Below are 22,341 nucleotides of genomic sequence, written 5' to 3'. Positions count from 1 at the left end.
TGTGTTAGATATCCGCCATTCCTTAGCCCTTTGCTCAACCCATCCTACATGCCTGATGGATCTTGAGGTCAGCAGGAGACACCTGTGCACCGCCCCTAAAGACCTCCCATGCACATCATGGGGCACTCACCATAGGGCTCGATGACATTTGAGGCAAGATTCCATTCAGTGAAGTCTGTGAATCCTGAGTGTGCCCTTCCAAAGTCTGACAAATGCGTGTCAGCACACAGCTCAAACCCCCACCCAAATGCCGACATTACCATCCCCCCAACCCCCACCCTCTCCCCTCACCAAAGGCAGCCCCCGTTCTGAAGCGTGCACACTGGGTGCTGTTCCGCACCTTGGCTTCCTGGCTAGCTTCCTGCGGGATGGACTCCTTTGCTTTGCCAGGTGGGACTCAGCGGGGTGAACTCCCAGACATTGCTGACCATCTCTGTTGCTGGACTAGCCTTGGTTCCTAGGAACCAGGCCTTTGTGCCGACATGAGCTTTCTAATCTCTTAGGTCGATCGCTGGGTGTGGATAGCCAGGCACAATGGCCAGGTAAATGGTAACCCAGAGCATCTGGGCCATTCTGTGCTCCCCCAGCCAAGTGTGGTGGTCACGATTGCTTCGTGGCATGCAGAGACATGCTGCAGCGTGTCCCAGACCATTCGGCCACCTCCCCACCTGGCACCCCACATTACTCGGTAGCCTTTCTCTTTTGGTGGTGACAGTACTTGAAGCAGTAGTCTAGACACTGCTCACTGGGGGCGCCTTGGTCCGTTTTGTGTTGGAATGCCCTGACGCTGGGTGACCTAAGGAGAAAAGAGGTGGATCTGGCTCTCAATTCCAAACCTGCCTCTGGCAAGGGCCCTCCAGCCCTCAGAACACGGAGAGGAGCAGAAGAGGATCCTGTGCAGAGGTCACGGGGCCAGAGAGGAAGCAGGCAGCCAAGCAGGAGGCTGGTCAGGCTTTGTCACCGCCCCTCTCACCAACCCAGCAGACCTGACCCTCCCAGAGACAGCCCTGGAACCTACCAGATTTCGGCAGCCCTGCCTCCTAAAGGCCCCACGGTCCCAACACCACCCTAGGGACCTTTGGAAGACAAACCACACAAATCCAACCATAGCACAGAGTTGTCCTTGCCTCCAGGTCTCCGCACTTGACAAATTAGAAAATAAGTATTCTATTTCAAAAGGAATAAGTCACATACTCATATTCCCTCTCTCTCTCTCTCTCTCTCTCTCTCTCTCTCTCTCTCCCTCCCTTTGATACTGGAAATTGAGCTCAGGGGCACTTGACCACTGAGCCCCATCCCCAGCCCTATTTTGTATTTTATTTAGAGACAGGGTCTCACTGAGTTGCTTAGCACCTTGCTTTTGCTGAGGCTGGCTTTGAACTCACGATTTTCCTGCCTCAGCCTCCAGCGCCACTGGGATTACAGGCGTGCGCCACTATGCCCAGCCTGTAATCTTTTCATTTCACATTTAGGATTTTGTGTGTGTGTGTGTGTGTGTGATGCTGGGGATTGAACCCAGGGCCTTGTGCATGCAAGGCAAGCACTCTACCAACTGAGCTGAGCTATATCTCCAGCCCTCAGATTTAGGATTTCTTGTTTTTACTTCTTTTTTTAAAAAAGAGGGAGAGAGAGAGAGAGAACTTTAATATTTATTTTTCAGTATTTGGTGGACACAGCATCTTTGTCTGTATGTGGTGCTGAGGATCAAACCCAGGCCGCACGCATGCCAGGCGAGCACGCTACCACTTGAGCCACATCCCCAGCCCTAACTTCTTTGATTTTTAAAATCCTCCATTGCCAAAGTCTCGGCTTGGCACAGAATCACGAGCCACCACACACCTTGTAGATTCAAACAGCAATCTTTTATTCCCGAACTCACACCGGCCTCTACAAACACGTTCTGGGGGAAATCCGTTCTGCCGCCCCAAAACCTACTCCACGAGGCTTTTTTCAAATCCCATTAATGTCACGAGAACTCAACGGGAACAAGCAGCAGGAACACCCTAATCCCAGCAGCAATAATCTTCAACCTCCAACTTCCCTAAAACCCCTATTGTCTTAAACCGGAACGCCCTAAACTCAAGGAACGGGGAAACTTCCTCAAACCTGATCAGCTCTAAACCCGGATCCGCCCTGGTCTTTGAGCAAGGTCACCTTACTAAAGCACACATGCAATGTCCCATCAAATGTCCTCTAAGCAGCATGGGGTACGCTGGCAAGGAAATCTCGATGCGTCATTCCTACTTGGCAATGGCCCTCAGCACTCCATCTCTTTCCTCTTATGCTGAGAAGTTCATCCCTAATAACAATAACATTTATTTGCTTTATTCTGTGATGCACATGTAGTAGTTTTAAAATGATGGCACTAACATTATTACAAATAAGACTAAGAGTTCAGGGTTTCTTTGTGGTCATCTTGTTCCTGGTGTATATTACACAGGATGTACCTTGGGTCCATGAAGTCATGCCGCAGTAGCCCTGGGAGGCTTCTGACCCTTTCTGTTCTGAATAATGCCACAGTGAGGACTCTGTCCCTTGGTGTGGCTGGCGTACCTCTGGAACAGCCTCCTGGCAGTGGGCCCAAGGTGACCCATAGGCAGCTTGGCAAGGTACTGACAAGTGGAGTCCTGCATCCCCACAGCCCCCTGCCTTGGGCACCTGTTGATGGCTGATATGCCACCCAGGACTATCCAGTGGGTGAGAAGTAGTATCTCAGTGCAAGTTTAACTGGCATTTTTCTGAATATGAAGATGTTTGAGTCGCTTCTCACAGAGCTAAGAGATATTTGTATGGATTTTTCTGGAAAGTCTCTATTCGCATGTTTTCCAGTTTTTCTGTTTTCTTCCCCCTGAGTTTTAGGAGCTCTTTATGTATTCAAGGAAACCAGCCCTTTGCCTCTAAGTGCCGACCTCCACACCTTCCTTCCCTTCTCCCCCTTCCTCTCTGCTGTCCTTCCTGGGTCGTGGCCACTGTCGTGCCCCTCTTTCCCAGTGGCAAGGCTCCCCCCGGCTGTATGATGGTGGCAGGTACTGTGGAACGAGGCACCTCCTTGAGGTGTGCTGGGCCTCCTCCATGCCCTTGGCTGACATGTTAGGACCTGCATGTCTGCGTGGTTTGCTCCTCTGCTTGGCAAAGGGGGACTGCCTGGTGCAGGGGGCTGCAAGGGAGGGTACCTGCTCAGTGTTGAGCTGTGGGGAACCCCCAAATTCACTCCGTCCTTTTTTCAACTCTGCCCTGCCTCAGGAGGCCTGCGTCTGGCTTCCCCAGTTACATATGCCCCTGTCCACCTCTCCTCCTGTCACCGTAGCACTCTGATGGTATCCCTGTTATGCCATTCAGCTGCCCCCACCAACCCTGATTCCACATGTGCGAGGGTTCAGTACCTGCCTGTGAACAGCTGGGTTCAGTCAATGACCAGGAGGGAAGGACTGGACGCAGGACCCCTCCCACAAGAGGCGCAGAGAGGCGAAGGCCAGCTTGTGAAGGGGCAAAGGGGAGTCCTCCAGGAGGTCAGGGTGCATATGTAGGAGGGTGGCCAGGCTTCCTGGAGGGCCTGGCAGCTCCTGCCCCACCACCCACGCCAAGGACTATAGAAGGCCACCTTTCTGCCCGCATCCCTGTGGGAAGGCACCTGGGAGCTCCCTGGGAGCGGGAGGCAACATCGCTGAGCTGGCGCCCACAGGCAAGCAGAACCCCAGCCTGATGAACTTGGGGCACCATGCGCTCCAGGGGGCGCCAGTCCCAGAGAGCAGAACCGGGGCCACCCGCAGGTCTCGAGGTGGCGGGGCTCCGGTGCACCTGAGGGCCGCCTTCGCCACGCCCACATGGTGTGCCTGCGCTAGGGCTGTTCACTTGGCTGGCAAGGCAGGTCCCGCGCACCCCAAGCACCTGCTGGCGGCGGTGGTGGCACTGGGGTACCTACACCCCAAGGCCAAAGGGCTTTTCAGTGGCTGTCCCTATCCTGGAGCCAGAGATTCTGGGCAGGGACCCAGGCCCCACGCTCTGGGCAGGGATGGAGACTGGATGAGGGCAGGTAGAGGTTTCCTGGGAGCGCGCGGTGGAGGAGTTGTGCTTGAAGGAACTAGATATGCCTATTCCCTGGCTGTGCCCAGGCTTTCTCCCACCCGGCGGCTGGCGCTCATGACCCTGGACTCCAGGCATTCTCGGAGGCCAAGGGCAACGTCCTGCCAGCTGGAGCTGCAGCAGGCCTGAGCAGAGCCAGCACCTCCCCAGAGCCTGGAGGACCTTCCCAGGGACAGGAAGTTCAGGTACATGAGCCAGGTTAAGTCTGTCCTTGGCAGAGGAGCCGTTGGAAATGAGGCCGAATTAGCCCCGTGTGGTGGCCCACCTGTAATCCCAGCAGCTGTGGAGTCGGAGGCCAGTTCAAAGCCAGCCTCAGCAACTTCGAGAGATCCTATGTCAGATAGAAAATGTAAAAAGGCTTGGGAAACTTAGTACTTAAGCATGCTTGGGTTCAATCCCCAGTACCAAAAAAGAAAAAAAAGAAAAAGAAACAAAGGAACGAGGCTGAGTTATTGAGAAGCAGATAGATCTGATGAACACAGCTTCCTCCCTCAAACCCAGGCACCTCCTCGCGGTGACCCTCCCCTGCAGAGCCTGGCTCTGAGGGACCTAACTTTGGCTCTGAGACTGTCCTCATCACCTCTCTGTCCTCAGGGAGGGTCCAGCTCACTGAGAGGCGAGGACCCCTTGAACGGGCCTTCGGGAACCCCAGGGAAGGGCTCCTGCCTCCCCGCCGGCCACCTCTGCAGTTATCCTCATTTGCCCTTTCTTTGTATTGGCGTTGCTTTCTCTGACTTCCTGAGACAGATGTGGCTGACATTTAAGGCCAACATTCCGCTGGGTGGAACCGGCCATTGTGAAGTGGCCTTCTTTATCTCTGGTGTTTATGTCTGCCTCCCAGGCTCTGTGTCTTCTGGGGACACAGCTACCCCTGCTCTTGGGGTGGCACTGGGTGCCTCTCTGCTCTCCGGGACCTGTGGATGTCTGTAGAGGACCCACTGGGCTGTCTCTCCAGGTGGAAACCGTCTTTCTGGGCACCCTCTTTCCCTCCTTCCCAGGTGCCGAGTCTGATGGAGTGCAGCTGGGGTCCCCTGCCCTTGGCCTGGCCTGCCTGTCTTGACACCCCTTCCGGATAGTCCCTTCCCACCCTCCCACTCACCCAGGCCCCGACCCTGAACACTTCCGCAGATCTCGTCCCCTGTGGTCAGTTCACTCTCCTCACACTGAGGACATGTGGTTGTTCTGGTCACTGGTGTGGTCAATTGGTCACTCAGCTACCTCAGCCGTGGAGGGCAGAGACGCGGAGTCAACACACAGACACCGGGAGCTGGTGAGGAAGCTGGTTGGTGACAACCACGGTCTGCGAACAAGAGCCCAGTTGTAAAATAGCATCCATAAGCCAATCGACTTATCCCCCACTCCTCCTGCTCTTGAGGCCAATTGGCTGGGTCGCGTGGGCGGAGCCAAAAAAAGTCCCTCAATGAGCAGCTCCGTGGTCTGAAAGGGCGGGGAAACAGCCCAATGAGCATCACCGCAGAGGAGCCAATCAGTTGGCAGCTAGAAGTTGCTGGGGCTGCTGTGAGCCAATCATCAGCTGGAAGCTGGAAGTTTGCTGGCAGCTGGAAGTTTGCTGGCAGCTGGAAGTTTGCTAGCAGCTGGAAGTTTGCTGGGGCGCCTTTGGCTGTGGCTCTCAACATCTCCCCCTCTCTGTTTAAACAACAAGCGTGTGGCTTAGGGACCATGCCTGCCTTAGGGTGTCCAATAGTACATATGGTCCTTACCATTCATCAAATGAGTTGACCTCAAGGTGTCAGCCTCCTGTGTTAGGTTGGTACCATTGTAATTGGATGACACCATCAGCAAAAATACCCCAACACTACCAAAAGTCGCTGCACCAACAGATAGTTCACAATGCATACAAGTGAGTTCACAATGCATACAAGTGACACATAGTCCAGGCAAGTTCTGCAAGTAGTTCAGTGATGGCTATTGCAGAAGCTGTAGATTGGTTTTATCTTTGTCTTCACCGGCACTGGGATGAAGATAGGAATTCTGGCAATAATGGCTAAAGAAAAAATTGTGTAACATTCCAGAAGGCACTAAAAGAAAACAATTTTCTTAACAATTTACATTATCTTGAAGAGAATTATTAAATATAATGAAAAGGAAAGGTGAAAGTAAACAAACATATCTGTTAACCTCCTTTTTTGTTCACATATTAAAACAATCCTCAACAGCTGTTTACCCAAATTAAACCATTTAAATCACGTGAATAAAAAAAATATTTGGATCCATTTTTTCATGAGCGCTCATCATATATGATATATGGACATATGTACATACAAACATACAACATAAAGCACAAGTGTGCACACATAATATAATATGTACAACACATAACATAATAGTAAAGGCCTTATAACTTTTTATAGGTGAAATCTCCATTGCAATGTTTAAAAACTCTATAGTCAAAAAATAGAACTGATCAGCAAAACATTAACCTAGGTCTGTATGAGCTCAAAAAACAAAATAGAACTTCATGATGTGGAAAAGGGCAATAATAAAATAGATATTGAGGGCTGGGGATGTGGCTCAAGCGGTAGGGCACTCGCCTGGCATGCGTGCGGCCTGGGTTCGATCCTCAGCACCACATACAAACAAAGATGTTGTGTCCGCTGAAACTAAAAAATAAACAAGTAAATAAATATTTAAAAAAATAAAAAATAAAAATAAAATAGATATTGAAAAAAGCATCCTGGTTCTGTCACAGATGTAAGGATAGCCAAACTGGAGTTTTGGATATCAGCTGTTATGGATTTGAGCCAAATCATCATCTTTTTGGTCTGTAGAAATCGCTTTAGTTAGTCTCCCTGGAATCCGAATCCACTGCTGTTCTCCCTGTGGAAACACACAAACAGGCCCCCAACTCCAGACAATCACTGGGTCAGGACTTTAGTTAATCTCTCCAGAATCCAAATCGGCTGCTGTTCTCCCTGTGGAAACACACAAACAGACCCCTGACTCCAGACAATTACTGGGTCAGGACCTTTCCATTGTCCTGTTAGAATATCCTTCCAAAGTACCTTGGGCTTATGTACATTTTTTGGACACATATGCCTTTCCGCAGCAATAAGCCCTGATGAATCCAAATTTTAAAAGTTTAGAGTAAAAAGGGTTATTTTAAGTTTATCTTTGGGGAATATATACCCCTTCCCAATTCCCTCTTTTTGCTTTAATAAGTACATTTTAATAGTTTGATGAGCTCTTTCAACTATGCCTTGTCCCAGTGGATTGTATGGGATTCCTGTTATATGAGTAATGCCAAATGATGAGCAAAATTGTTTAAAAGAGGTAGAAGTATAACCGGGGGCATTATCTGTTTTTAACTGTTTTGGAACGCCCACAGTGGCAAAATTTTTTGTAAGCAATGAGCTATAACATCTTTCGTTTTTTCTCCGGCATGAAGGGAGCCCATCAAAAATCCAGAAGAAGTATCAACTGTAACATGCAAATATTTTAATTTTCCAAATTCTGGCAAGTGTGTGACGTCCATCTGCCAAATATGGTTTGGTATCAGTCCTCTAGGATTGACTCCAAGATTAACTTGTGGTAAAAAGGTCACACAATTTTGACATTGTTTTATTATTTGTCTAGCTTGTTCCTTAGTTATTTTAAAACGCTTTTGTAAAGTATTAGCATTGACATGGAACCTTTTAGGAAAATTAGTAGCTTCTTCTAGTGTAGAGAAAATATGTATGTCATGTGTAGTTTTATCTGCTAAATCATTGCCCAAACTAAGGGATCCAGGCAATCCTGTATGTGCCCTGATATGTCCTATAAAGAATGGATCTTTTCTGTCCCAGATTAGACTTTGTATAATGGAAAGCAAAGAGAAAACAGTAGAGGAAGGGGAAATCCTACCAGCATCTTCAAGGGATACTATAGCATTAACTATATACTGACTATCGGAAAATAAATTAAATACAAAATCTTTAAACAACACAAAAGCTTGTAATACTGCATTAAGCTCTACCTTTTGAGCTGATTGTTTGGGTACTAAAAATGTAAAAGTTTGATCAGGTGTAACTATTGCTGTTGTACCATTATTTGACCCATCAGTGAATATATTTGGAGCATTCATGATAGGTGTTTTTCTTGTCATTTATGGAAAAATTACAGGATGCAATGACCAAAAAGACAACAAAGGATTAGATGGTAAGTGGTTATCAAATGAAACATTAGATTTGCACATGATTATTGCCCAAGTATTTAACTCATTAGCTAACTCATCAATTTGATTCATAGTATATGGAATAATAATTTTATTGGGAGAAATTCCAAACACTCCCTTTGCTGCTTTTATTACTTTGAGTATTAATTGTCCTACAGCCTCAGGATACCTAGTAAGAATAGTGTTAGGAGAATAAGGTAAATGTAACCACAATAATGGACCTTCTTGCCAAAATACTCCTGTAGGAATATTTTTTGTTGGTAGTACAATAAATAATAAAGGCAAACTTATATCAATTCTATCCAAATGCATATTTTCCATATGTGTTTCAATGATTTTTAATGCCTTTCTTGCTTCAGGCATTAACATGCGGGGTGAATTTGGATCTGATGGACCTTTTAGGATATCAAATAAAGGTCCCAACTCTCCTGTTGGTATGCCTAGATAAGGTCTTATCCAATTTATGTCTCCTAATAACTTTTGAAAGTCGTTAAGTGATTTGAGTTGATCTACTCGTATTTGAATTTTTGGTGGATGGACCATGGTTGAGGATAATAGAACTCCTAAATAATTAATTGGAAAATTTAATTGTACTTTATCTATTGCTATCTCTAGATTATAATTTTTTAATAAGTTTGTGTGGCATAACACTCCAGCAATGTGTTTTTATCTTTGTGTGCTAATAATACATCATCTATATAGTGAAATATTTGTAGTTCAGGATTTTGATTTCTAAGTGGCTGGATTGCTTTGTTAACATATATTTGATACATAGTAGGACTATTTGCCATCCCTTGAGGGAGTACTTTCCATTCATATCTCTGATCAGGACCTTCATGATTCAGTGCAGGGATAGTAAATGCAAAACATGGACTATCCTCAGGATGAATTGGAATTGAAAAAAAAACCTTTAATATCTATAATTAAAACATACCAGGTTTTTGGCAAAGCAGACAATTGAGGAATCCCCGATTGAGCAGGTCCCATAATAACCATCTCATTATTAATGGCCCTTAAATCTTGCAATAATCTCCATTTACCAGATTTCTTTTTAATGACAAAAATGAGAGTATTATGGGGAGATACTGAAGGTTGTATATGTCCTTCTGCTAATTGTTGTTTGACCAGGTCATGGGCTGCTTGTATCTTTTCTTTAGTCAGGGGCCACTGAGGAACCCATACTGATCTTTCTGATTTCCAAGTAATTTTTATTGTCTCAGTGGCCCTTTCTGAAAATCCAACCCATGTCTGTCCGTTCCTTGATCTATTTGTATGGTGCTGCTATACCTTGTTCTTGTTTTCTAATCTTTTTCCTTTCCTAAAACCTTGTCTAGCCATAATAGTGGGCGCATTTGGATTGATGTTATTTGTTAATGTCAAACCTAATTGATCTCAGACATCTCGTCCCCATAAATTTATGGGAAGATGATCCAATACATATGGCTGTATAGTTCCTTCACATCCTTCAGGATCCTTCCAATCTAATACCATTGCACTTCTATGGGGATTAGTCGCCACTCCTAGGCCTCGAAGCATTTGAGTAGCTTGTTGTAATGGCCAATGTTTTGGCCATTCTTGACGAGAGATGATGCTAAGGTCTGTACCTGTATCCATTAGCCCATTAAATTCATATCCTTGAATATTTAGTTTTAGCATGGGGCGAAAGTCTAAATTTAAAGAAAGCATAGCCCAATTTACACCTGTGGAGCCTAATCCCTTGGAACCTCTTTCTACAGTACGACTGGAAAATTTATCATGTAGGCTTGGTATTATTAGTAACTGTGCTATTCTATCTCCTGGTGAAATTACTGATATACCCTTTGGAGAACTGGCTATAATTTTTATTTCACCTTCATAATCGGGATCAATTACCCCAGGACTTATCATAAGTCCTTTTAGAGTAGAAGAACTGCATCCCAATAATAAACCTACTGTTCCTTGGGGAAGAGGTCCTTTCACCCCTGTGGGAATGATTTGAACTCCCATCTCTGGAGTTAGTACTGTTCTGTTGGAGGCGCAGATGTCCAACCCTGTGCTCCCTCTGGCTTGTCTAGTGAGGGATCTAATGGACAATGTGTCCTGGGCACTACCCTGATGGGTTTGCTGGGTTTCTCCAGTGCCCCGTATATTTGTGGTCTTGGGCCCCAGAGCATTGGGCCCCCCTGTCCATTTTTTGGCAATGGAGCCTGAAGCCTTTCTCCACAATATCGTGGATAGACACCTGGTCCTTGTCCGTTTTTTGATAATGGAGTACCCTCTATGGTGGTTTGAGAATGGCATTAATTAGCCCAATGTCTCCCTCTATGGCATCGTGGGCAAATACCCGGTATTCTATTCCTTTGATACCTAGTTTTGTTAAACCCTCCTCCTATGGGGCAATTCCTTTTAAAATGTCCTGTTTGTTCACAATTGTAGCATGTTCTTGGCCTGGAATCTAAAGCCTGTTTTACTGCAGCTGCCACGATTTGCCCTTGTTCATTAATGTCTCTGGCATCTAAAACCTGTTGTACTGCAGCTGCCACGACTTGCCCTTGTTCATTAATGTCTCTACATAATTTAATATATGTGTTTAAATCTTCATGTTTCCATGGTCTAATGACTTATCTGCACCAACAATTTGCTTGCTCATAAGCCAATTGTTTTATTAATGGCATTGCTTGTTCTATATTCCTAAAAACTCTGGTAGCTGTTTGAATAAGCCTATCTACAAATTCAGTGTAAGGTTCATTAGCTCCTTGTATTATCTTAGATAATTGACCTTGTAAACCTCCATGTCCTTGTAAAGTCTTCCATGCCCTAACTGCATCTACAGCAATTTGTGAATATACACCAGGATCATATGCAATTTGTTGCTGCTGATCCTCATAAGGTCCCTTTCCTAACAACATATCTAGATTTCTCTGAGGATAACCAGCTGCTGCATTTCGCCTAGCCGACTCCTTGCAAAATTCCTCATTGGCAACCTTCCATAACAGATATTGTCCTCCATTTAGCACAGCTTTACACATATTAGCCCAATCTGCTGGCATCATGTTCAAGTTGTTAATGGATTCGACCAAGCTTACAGTGAAGGGTGCTTGAGGACCATAGGTTGTTACAGCCTCTTTTAGCTGCTTCACTTTTTTGAAATTTGAAGCTTGGTGAATTCGCTGCCCTCCTGTGTGCTCAAATACAGGGCATGCTAATATTTGAGGTCCTGTCTCAGGATCCCAACTATCAACTGCGGGGGTGGGAGGCCTCCCAGCATATGGAGGTGGCGCTGTTGGTTGGACACTTACGCCCTCTGGTGATAGAAAGGTGTTAGTAGCAGTCTCCTGTAGAGGTGGCGCTGTTGGTTGGACACTTACACCCTCTGGTGATAGAAAGGTGTTAGTAGCAGTCTCCTGTTGTAACTTTCCCCCGATGGCTTTTTCTGCTCTAAACTTTCTTTCTCTGTCTGACTAGCTCGAGAGACCTTCTCTTTACATGAATCTTTCCCTCTGTCTGACTAACTCGAGAGACCTTCTCCTTTACTTGAATCTTTTCCTCTTTCTGACTAACTTGAGAGACCTTCTCTTTTCATGAATCTTTCCCTCTGTCTGACTAACTCGAGAGACCTTCTCCTTTACTTGAATCTTTTCCTCTTTCTGACTAACTTGAGAGACCTTCTCTTTTACGTGAATCTTTTCCTCTTTCTGACTAACTTGAGAGACCTTCTCTTTTACGTGAATCTTTTCCTCTTTCTGACTAACTCGAGAGACCTTCTCTTTTACTTGAATCTTTTCCTCTTTCTGACTAACTTGAGAGACCTTCTCTTTTACGTGAATCTTTCCCTCTGTCTGTCTAAATCGAGAGACCTTCTCTTTTCATGAATCTTTCCCTCTGTCTAACTTGAGAGACCTTCTCCTTTACTTGAATCTTTTCCTCTGACTAACTTGAGAGAACTTCTCTTTTACGTGAATCTTTTCCTCTTTCTAACTCGAGAGACCTTCTCTTTTACGTGAATCTTTTCCTCTGACTAACTTGAGAGACCTTCTCTTTTACGTGAATCTTTTCCTCTGTCTAACTCGAGAGACCTTCTCTTTTACTTGAATCTTTCCCTCTGTCTGTCTAACTCGAGAGACCTTCTCCTTACTTGAATCTTTTCCTCTTTCTGACTAACTTGAGAGACCTTCTCTTTTACATGAATCTTTTCCTCTGACTAACTTGAGAGACCTTCTCTTTCACGTGAATCTTTTCCTCTGTCTGACTAACTTGAGAGACCTTCTCCTTACTTGAATCTTTTCCTCTGTCTGACTAACTCGAGAGACCTTCTCTTTATGTGAATCTTTTCCTCTAACTTGAGAGACCTTCTCTTTCACGTGAATCTTTTCCTCTGTCTGACTAACTTGAGAGACCTTCTCTTTCACGTGAATCTTTTCCTCTGTCTAACTCGAGAGACCTTCTCCTTTACTTGAATCTTTTCCTCTGTCTGACTAACTTGAGAGAACTTCTCTTTTACGTGAATCTTTTCCTCTGTCTGACTAACTTGAGAGACCTTCTCTTTTACATGAATCTTTTCCTCTGTCTAACTCGAGAGACCTTCTCCTTTACTTGAATCTTTTCCTCTGTCTGACTAACTTGAGAGACCTTCTCTTTTACGTGAATCTTTTCCTCTGACTAACTTGAGAGACCTTCTCTTTCACGTGAATCTTTTCCTCTGTCTGACTAACTTGAGAGACCTTCTCCTTACTTGAATCTTTTCCTCTGTCTGACTAACTCGAGAGACCTTCTCTTTATGTGAATCTTTTCCTCTAACTTGAGAGACCTTCTCCTTTACTTGAATCTTTTCCTCTGTCTGACTAACTTGAGAGAACTTCTCTTTTACGTGAATCTTTTCCTCTGTCTGACTAACTTGAGAGACCTTCTCTTTTACGTGAATCTTTTCCTCTGTCTAACTCGAGAGACCTTCTCCTTTACTTGAATCTTTTCCTCTGTCTGACTAACTTGAGAGAACTTCTCTTTTACGTGAATCTTTTCCTCTGTCTGACTAACTTGAGAGACCTTCTCTTTTACATGAATCTTTTCCTCTTTCTGACTAACTCGAGAGACCTTCCCTTTTACTTGAATCTTTTCCTCTTTCTGACTAACTTGAGAGAACTTCTCTTTTACGTGAATCTTTTCCTCTGTCTGACTAACTTGAGAGACCTTCTCTTTTACATGAATCTTTTCCTCTGTCTAACTCGAGAGACCTTCTCCTTTACTTGAATCTTTTCCTCTGTCTGACTAACTTGAGAGACCTTCTCTTTACGTGAATCTTTTCCTCTGTCTAACTCGAGAGACCTTCTCCTTACTTGAATCTTTTCCTCTGTCTGACTAACTTGAGAGACCTTCTCCTTACTTGAATCTTTTCCTCTGTCTGACTAACTTGAGAGACCTTCTCTTTTACGTGAATCTTTTCCTCTAACTCGAGAGACCTTCTCTTTTACGTGAATCTTTTCCTCTTACTTGAGAGACCTTCTCTTTCACGTGAATCTTTTCCTCTGTCTGACTAACTTGAGAGACCTTCTCCTTACTTGAATCTTTTCCTCTGTCTGACTAACTTGAGAGACCTTCTCTTTTACGTGAATCTTTTCCTCTAACTCGAGAGACCTTCTCTTTTACTTGAATCTTTTCCTCTAACTTGAGAGACCTTCTCTTTCACGTGAATCTTTTTCTCTGTCTAACTCGAGAGACCTTCTCTTTACTTGAATCTTTTCCTCTGTCTGTCTAACTCGAGAGACCTTCTCTTTCACGTGAATCTTTCCCTCTGTCTGACTAACTTGAGAGATCTTCTCTTTTACTTGAATCTTTTCCTCTTTCTGACTAACTCGAGAGACCTTCCCTTTTACTTGAATCTTTTCCTCTTTCTGACTAACTTGAGAGACCTTCTCTTTACGTGAATCTTTTCCTCTGTCTGTCTAACTCGAGAGACCTTCTCTTTCACGTGAATCTTTTCCTCTTTCTGACTAACTTGAGAGACCTTCTCTTTACGTGAATCTTTTCCTCTGACTAACTTGAGAGACCTTCTCTTTCACGTGAATCTTTTCCTCTTTCTGACTAACTTGAGAGACCTTCTCCTTTACTTGAATCTTTTCCTCTGTCTGACTAACTCGAGAGACCTTCTCTTTCACGTGAATCTTTTCCTCTGTCTGACTAACTTGAGAGACCTTCTCTTTACGTGAATCTTTTCCTCTGACTAACTTGAGAGACCTTCTCTTTCACTTGAATCTTTTCCTCTGACTAACTTGAGAGACCTTCTCTTTCACGTGAATCTTTTCCTCTGTCTGACTAACTCGAGAGACCTTCTCTTTCACGTGAATCTTTTCCTCTGTCTGACTAACTCGAGAGACCTTCTCTTTTACGTGAATCTTTTCCTCTGACTAACTTGAGAGACCTTCTCTTTCACGTGAATCTTTTCCTCTGTCTGACTAACTCGAGAGACCTTCTCTTTACATGAATATTTTCCTCTGTCTAACTCAGAGACCTTCTCTTTCACGTGAATCTTTTCCTCTGTCTGACTAACTCGAGAGACCTTCTCTTTTACGTGAATCAATGTGTCTTCTCCTTCCTCTACCATTGTCTGAACTGAAGGCTTTGGACTAAGCAAACAAGATACCAACGTCCACAATGGCAATGTGCCAACTGGCAGAGTCCCTGGCCTTTTCTTTTCTATTCTTTTCAAATCTTCACCATGATGGTCTCACTGTGACATATCTAACAACTCCTCCTTAAAAAGCCATGGGCTACATTTTTGTATTGTATCAACGTATGCCCTGACGGCTCTTGATTTTACTGAGATGCCTCCTTCCTCTAACAATTTACTTAACACTCTTTCAGTTTGTTTTTTATTAATTTCTGATCCCATGTTTCTACTATAATACAACCCAACAAGATGACGCCAAACAAAACTGAAACAGAGTGAAACAAAAATGGAACCACACAAAGTTATTATATCAGCCTTTCTATCCTCCTGAAATGTCCATCCGTCCTTTCTCCCTATCTGTTCGTCAGACACAAATAGTTTTTCCTCAGATGTGAGCGGTTTTTCTTCTGTCTCACTCATCTCCAGGAACAGGCAACTTAAAACAAAAGCAAAACAAAAAGAAAGAAGAATCTTAAAATGGCTACCCTTCCTCTAGCCCTGCCCTCAGGGGCGAACAGTTTACCTTATCACTTACCCTCAGTCATTCCCATGCGGCCCACCAAATGCCACAGTCTGGCTGGGCACAATTCAAGAGCCACTTGTCAAAAGAAACAAACTTTATTTTTAGAACACACACAAATGGCACCACACAGCTCCTCAGGAAAACCTTCAGAGCCCAACTGCCACCACCGGCTTCCCCCAAGCCTCTCCACCTCCCCCATTCCTCCTGCTCTTGAGGCCGATTGGCTGGGTTTCATGGGCGGAGCCAAAAAAAGTCCCCCAGTGAGCAGCTCCATGGCCTGAAAGGGTGGGGAAGCAGCCCAATGAGCATCACCGCAGAGGAGCCAATCAGTTGGCAGCTAGAAGTTTGCTGGGGCTCCTGTGAGCCAATCATCAGCTGGAAGCTGGAAGTTTGCTGGCAGCTGGAAGTTTGCTGGGGCCCCTTCTGCTGTGGCTCTCAACAAGCCCCACCAAGCCAGGGAGCAGATGCAAGGTCAGGGCCCAGAGGCACAGGAGTCTGCAGGTAGGGGGCTGGGTGACCGGCTGTTCCTGGGGGCACTTTGGGGTGGGTATGGCCAAGGGGTAAATTTGGGCTGGGAGGGGTCAGAGGTCCTGCAGGAACCATCCTCAGGGCCACAAGCCTCAGGGGCCCTGCCCTGGGGAGCTTGAGGGAAGCCTGGGTGGAGGTGAGCTGGGCTCCGCACTGAACTGGCCATTTCCACCTTCAGACTGGGGGGCAGTGCTGGGGGCGCCAGGAGTCTGCTGTGGAGGGGGCCGTGTCACCATCATTGGTCATAGGCCCTGGCCTGGCCAGGTGTCAGCTCCCATGAGTGCTGAGCCAGATCCACAGCCTCTCCTGGTCCGGGCAGGGGGAACAGTGTGTGCTGGGCACACAGGGGTATGCATTCCAGAACCAGGAGGGTGTGTCCTTGCAGCCTAGGTCCTTATGGGAAAGAAAGCTGGCCACACCACTGCCCCCTAGAGTTGTGGAGGATCAAACAACCAAGGCTAATTTTAGCGAGTCCAATGTTTCTGTCTTCCCTCCACAATACTCAAGAGCTCTGGCCTAGGCCTGGGATGGCCAAGGAGGAGCTGGGCTCAGGAGGAGGCTGCTCAGCTGGCCTGGGCCCATGGAGGGTGGCAGGTGGGGGGCCCTGGCTCCCTAACAGGGCCTCCCTGAAATCCAATCCTGCCTGCCCAGACCACAGTGCCTATGGGAAGCTGCTGGAGGTGGGGGGCTAGACCCCTACTGGGCTCCTGTCCAGCACCTGCCTCTGCCCCCTCAGAAAAGGGGAAGCCCCAATGTTGCAGTCTGCACCTCCCCAGAGGTGTGGGGACACCCACAGGGAGGCTGGGGCTGGTGGCTGCCCCAGCAGAAGGCCAAGGAAGGTGTGTCCCAGCAATCCCAAAGAGACCCCTTGTCCTCCCCAGCCAGCTGTAGCTCAGGTGCAAGGAGACCAGGGGACCTGCCTTGAACAGCCTCACCATGGCAGGACACCCAGAAAGAATGGGGCTGAGATGGGGTGGCTGGCAAAGGCTATCTAGGGAGGGGACACGTGAGCAGGGACAATGAGGCAGGCACAGCCACGTGGGCACAGCAGGAACAGCATTCCACGCAGAGGAACAGTGAGAGCAAAGGCCTGAGGACAGGGACAGCGGAGGCCCTGGTCCTAGCCTGCGCACAGGCAAGGAGGTGGGAAGGGGGCCACCTGAGCACTCTGACACCCCAAGCGGGATGCCCACTAGGGTGGAGGTGCCTGACACCCAAGCCCCTGTGGCTGTGTGGCCAGGGTCCCTAGGAGGAAGGGACAGACAGACACTGCCCCAGGCTGCATGGCAAAGCTGAGGCTCCAGGGCCCAGGAGCCATGGCGGGGCCAGGAGGCCCCTGAGGCTGCACTCACCTTCTGCAGCCCCCCAGGCCACAGGTGCAGCACAGGTGGACAGGATGCCCCAAGACTGATACAGTGACTTCCCCTTCCCCTCCAGCCCCAGAGGTCCTGGAGGAAAGCAATGTCCCTGGCATGGTGCCTTCAAACAGCGTAAGGCCCATTGTTTGAAGCTGGAGCTGGTGGGGGCCACGGAAGCCCCGGCAATGCCCTTCGTCCCACTTACTGCAGATCCGAGCCCTGAGTGAGGACCAGCAGAGTGCATCCAGCAGCGCCCAGCAGGATGGAGGTGCTCAGGGCTGTCCTCCTGGCCCTGCTGCTGTGCGGGCAATCAGGTGCGGGCATGAGGGGGGTGGTGTAGTCCTGGCCCTGGGACCCCCATGGGCCCCCAGTCTGGGGACAAGGCATGGGTTTGGGGAGAAGGAGGGATGAGGCTGGTGTCCCCAGGCTAGAAGGAGGTGGGTAAGGCTGTCTTGGGCCCCCAGAATCATGGCCCCAGCTGGGACCAGGTTCCCCTCTTCCCCAGCACTACAGGGCTTTGGGGACCTGCTCACTTCTGGTCTGTTTCCTCTTCTGTGAACCACACAAGCCATGGAGAGAAGGGTGGACGGGGATGGGGGGCACTCCACTCGAGTGTATGTCCTCTGTACCTGGGTAGCTGAGGTTTACAGGCGTCCCTGCACGGCCAGGGTGTGAACAGGCACAGGAGGAAGATGCTGATGACATGGACTTGGGGCCGGAGAGCTACGGTTATGATGATGAGGACGAGGACGACGAGGAGACCAACGTGGCCCCTGGCACAGGTACCCTTCACCACCCGGCCCAGGGCCTTGTCCCCCTGCCTGGCTGGAGGGAGCCTCTGTCCTCACCTCCGCCCTGAGGGTGGAGCAGAGAGAACGCAGGCGCAGCACACTGCCAGGGCTTGCCCCACACCAGAAGCCCTTGCCTGCCCCAGGGTGCTCTCTGTCCCATAGCCTTCAAGTGCCAGGCTGCCTGCCCAGAGTTCTCAGACGCACCTCCAAGCCCTCAAGGCCAATGGCAGGGGCCTGGGGCCTGGGGCACTGCCACTGAGCAGGTAACCAATGGAGGCACAGAAAGTTCACCCTGCTGTCCCCATGCCTCATCCTGGCTCATCCTTCAAGAACCCCCAGCAAGGGGCCCCCAGGGTAGGCTCTGGGAGCGGCTCATGGGAAGGGTGGATGGGGCTTGCTTGAGAAGGCCCTGCAGACCCTGCCCAGCTGAGCAGGCCACGCCCACAGAGCGCCTGCAGTGCTACTTCTGCCAGTCCCTGCACAGGGGCGAGAACTGCACCCACATGCAGAGCTGCCCTAGCCACGCCTCCTGCATCACACTGATCTCCCACGGAAACACAGGTGAGTGGGTGCAGCTGGCACACACTTGGTGGCCCCCAGGGCAGGAGCCCACCTCTGTGCCCCTGCTTCAGCACCTGTTTTCCACCTTCCCCCAGACTCAGGTTTCCTGACCACCTACTCCATGTGGTGTGTGGACACGTGCCAGCCTATTATCAAGACAGTAGATGGAACCCAGATGACCAAGACCTGCTGCCAGTCCACCCTGTGCAATGTCCCACCCTGGCAGAGGCCCCAAATGCGGGATCCTCTGGGTGGCAGGGCAGGCAGCCCACAGGACGGTGGAGCTGGCCATCCCAAGGGAGGCAGGGCAGGCAGCTCCCAAGATGGCGGAGCTGGCCATCCCCAGGAAGGGGAGGCAGACAGCCCCCAAGACAGTGGAACTGGCCATCCCCAGGGCAGTGGGGCTGGCCATCCCCAGGGCAGCAGGCCTGGACATCCCCGGAGTGGTGGGGCTGGCCATTCCCAGGGAGGCAAGATAGGCAGCCCCCAAGATAGTGGAACTGGCCATCCCCAGGGCAGCAGGCCTGGACATCCCCAGAGTGGTGGAGCTGGCCGTCCCCAGGGTGGCAGGGCAGGTGGCCCCCTAGGATGTCCCCAAAATGTGGGTACAGCCCTCCTGCTCAGCCTCCTCACCAACCTTTGGGCAACGGGGGCCTGAAGACTCGCCCTCTCCCACCACTTAGGCCCTGGCCTGGCGCTCTGTCCAGTGCCTCCCCTACCCCATCTCCAGCCTGAGAATAAACCTGGAATGTCCTTCATGACTCAGCCAGCTCGGGCTCTCTTGGCCAGTGTGTCTGCAATCCCTCCCAAGGTCCTGTTGTAGCCAACACAGGACATCAGTCCTGAGGACAGAGAGCAGGACACCAGAGGCTCTGGGAGGGGCTACCCTCTCTCATCCAGCCATCTAGAGTGGCAAGGTGGGGCTGGACCCCATACCACCATCAGGGCCATGGCCACTGTAGCAAATTATCACAGACTGAAAACAACACAAGTCCACGCTCCACACTGAAGGCCAGACACGTGAAATCAAGGTGCTGGCTCCGGGGCTCCATATCCTCTGCAGCAGACCCCTCTGACTCCCTCCAGAGCCCCCGTGACATGTTCAGGGTCCACCTGTATCACCCAGAGCAACCTCCTCTCAGATCCTCCTCTCCATTGTTTGTATGTGGTGCTGAGGATTGAACCCGGGCCGCACGCATGCCAGACGAGCGCGCTACCGCTTGAGCCACATCCCCAGCCCCCCTCCTCTCCATTGTGCCTGCCGAGTGCCACGTGCCACTTGAGGCAGCATCTGTGGGTCCTAAGGATTAGGGCCTGCGGATTGTTACCCTCTCTGGATACCAACCCTGTGTCTGGCTGTGTCTAGGAGCCATGGATAAAGCCTGACTACAGGATTCAAGGAGGCATGGTCCACCAGGAGGGGCACTTGTTGGGACCTTGTCCAGACTGCAGAAGCCAGACTGGAACGCTGCAGCCTGGGCTGGACTCCCGGCCAACTCCTGGCCCTGCAGTGTAGATTCAGGATCCTAAAGACTAGGGTTTAAAGTTGAGTCTGTTTTAAAGCCACATTAGGGAAAGTATTGAGAATGAAGAGGCCCCCCCTTGAAGAGGCACGGCCAGCCTGTGTCCAGACCGGTCTGGCCCCTTGCCATTTCACACAGGCCTATGCTCCTCAGGACTCCCACATGTGGCTGGGACCACACCTGGCTGTGGAAGAGCAGGGGCATTGCTGGACTCCAGGACAATGTCTAAACACAGCTCTCCTGCCCAGGAGCCTTGACATCCATACACAGGACCCTCCCAGGGGCCACAGGTGTCCAACCCCCACACGCAGCCGCAGCCTGTGCTCACCACCATGGGGGGAACAGAAGGTAAAAGGAAGGACCCTGAGACTGAAGGTCCGAGGTGCACAGATCGGAGGGTAGGCAGGAGAGACAGAGCAGGACCTGCCCAGCACCCACCAGGCCTAAGACTCCGGCTCTCGGGGACTGAGTAGGGAGCAGACCTGCTCTTGGCACAGACGCAGGCATCAGGGAGTGATTAGGTGCCTCCCAGCAGGCCCCACTTTCAGTCTCACGATTCTGACTTCACACTGCTGCTTAGCAGATGGCTGGAGAAGCTCTGAGCTCTGAGCTCCATCTCTGCCTGGACACCTGTGTGCCCCCAGCCTAGGATCTGGCTGCAGAACTGGGTCCCTGAAGGCTCTGAATTGTGTCACACAGCTCCCCAGGCAAAAGCCTGGCCCTTCACCCCTCAGAGGGGCCTGGCTATGCACACAAAGGCCTTCTACCCACATGAAGCCCCAGAGCCTCGTGTGCATTTGTGTACGCATGTGTGTGTGTGAGAGAGCTGAATCCAGCACCTTGTGCATGCCAGGCAAGCACTCTACCACCGAGGTACACCTCCAGCCCTTCTTATTTTTTGAGGCACGATATTGCTACATTGCCGAGGCTGGTCTTGAACTTGCTATCCTCTGGCTCTAGCCTCCTGAGGGGCTAGGGAGCCTGTTAGCAGCAACCTCTTGCACTCTTCCCTCAAGCCTTGCTTCTCCGCAGCCTCTGGTGTCCAGGCCTTGGTGCACGCCATGGCTCCAGGGAAGCACAACTCCACCTCCATATGAAGGGACCTGACATGCAGAGAGCAGCTCTTGCTGCTTGTGCTCACAGCATCAACTCAGCAAACTCCGGGGTCTCCTGGCTGGGGTGAAGGTAACCGCAGACCTAACCTGGCACATCCCCACATGCGTGACAGCAGCTGGGTGGTGGCAGAGATTCTCTGCCTTGAGCTGTCGCTGTCCTGAACACCTGGCTCAGCTGCCACCATGGCAAGCTGTTAGGAAACAGACCACCCCTCTCCCTGCCCTGGGCCCCAGTGCTCTGTCTGCCAGGCAGGGGGCATGAGCACGGGCTAAGATCCCTGCCCAGAGCAGAGGCCTGGAGCCAGAAGGGCCTGGCAGGGCTGGACGAACTCCTCGGGCACAAGTGTGGTCAGCAGAGATTATCCCTGACCTGAGCTCACAGAAGCCAGCCCAGCCAGCCCAAGGACACCCAGGAGGGGTGTGCAGCTTGGCCTGTTGGAGAAAGACGGGTGTACCCCACACGGTGATGCAGGAAGCCCTGGTCCCCTCTTCTAGTCAAGGTGACCACAGCCACCTGTGCACATATCGAGAAGGCACTTACCTCCCACCTGGCAGGAGTCCAGGCCATGCCTGGTGGGTGTCAGTGCCAGTCTCCTTCATTTTCCTCCTGGAGCCACCAGCCTGAGCATGGTCCATGCACAGAATCCTGGGAGAGGGCCTCCTATTGTCTGGCAGAGCACTGGGGACATTTCCACTCCTATTTCCAGACCCCAAGCTTGGACAGGGAACTGCTGTGGGCTCCTGAGGAAGTTCGGCCCAGAGAGGCCTCTTGTGGTTGCCCTCAAGTTCTGGCAGCATGGGGGGGCTCTTGTGTGGGCACTTTAGGGCAGGCTTAGGGTGGGGCTCGTGCTAACCGCAGGGGTGCTCTGAGGGCAGCTCGGTGCCTCCCTGTCCATCCCTCCTCATCCCCCTTCAGTCAGAGAATGCAGCCTTCCACCTCAGACCCTGGTGCAGAGAGCCTCGGGTCCACCTCTGCTGTGACCAGGAAGCAGTGACACGGCCAGAGCCGAACGGAGCTCTTCAGGGAGGAGACTGCCAGCCTCAT

At 49.8% G+C, this 22,341-nt stretch overlaps 1 protein-coding gene and 1 long non-coding RNA gene across 4 annotated transcripts; one reads left to right on the top strand and one right to left on the bottom strand.

Annotated features, from left to right (window-relative positions):
- Positions 1-1,840: 1,840 nt before the first annotated feature.
- On the bottom strand, positions 1,841-15,679 carry LOC144365370 (uncharacterized). Its single transcript, XR_013423708.1, has 2 exons — positions 14,739-15,679; positions 1,841-14,696 (listed from the first exon to the last, which is right to left on the bottom strand). It is a non-coding gene; the product is annotated as an uncharacterized LOC144365370 (long non-coding RNA).
- Positions 15,680-15,760: 81 nt separating this feature from the next.
- On the top strand, positions 15,761-19,427 carry Gpihbp1 (glycosylphosphatidylinositol anchored high density lipoprotein binding protein 1). Of its 3 annotated transcripts, XM_078016573.1 has the most exons (6): positions 15,764-15,921; positions 17,386-17,438; positions 17,517-17,620; positions 17,975-18,088; positions 18,260-18,658; positions 18,754-19,427. In XM_078016573.1, exons 3-6 carry the CDS (start codon positions 17,569-17,571, stop codon positions 19,314-19,316), a joined length of 1,128 nt encoding a protein of 375 aa, XP_077872699.1. In that variant the 5' UTR covers positions 15,764-15,921; positions 17,386-17,438; positions 17,517-17,568; the 3' UTR covers positions 19,317-19,427. The 3 variants fall into 3 exon arrangements, with proteins under 3 accessions (XP_077872698.1, XP_077872699.1, XP_077872700.1); XM_078016572.1 differs by lacking the exon at positions 17,386-17,438 and having other exon boundaries at positions 15,761-15,921; XM_078016574.1 differs by having other exon boundaries at positions 15,786-15,921; positions 17,386-17,620; positions 18,545-18,658.
- The last annotated feature ends 2,914 nt before the right edge of the window (positions 19,428-22,341 follow it).

This window comes from Ictidomys tridecemlineatus, chromosome 7 (assembly GCF_052094955.1).
Source record: "Ictidomys tridecemlineatus isolate mIctTri1 chromosome 7, mIctTri1.hap1, whole genome shotgun sequence".
Classification (NCBI taxonomy): Eukaryota; Metazoa; Chordata; class Mammalia; order Rodentia; family Sciuridae; genus Ictidomys; species Ictidomys tridecemlineatus.
Note: the sequence above shows the minus strand (reverse complement) of the source record. Positions and strands in the feature narration are given on the sequence as shown.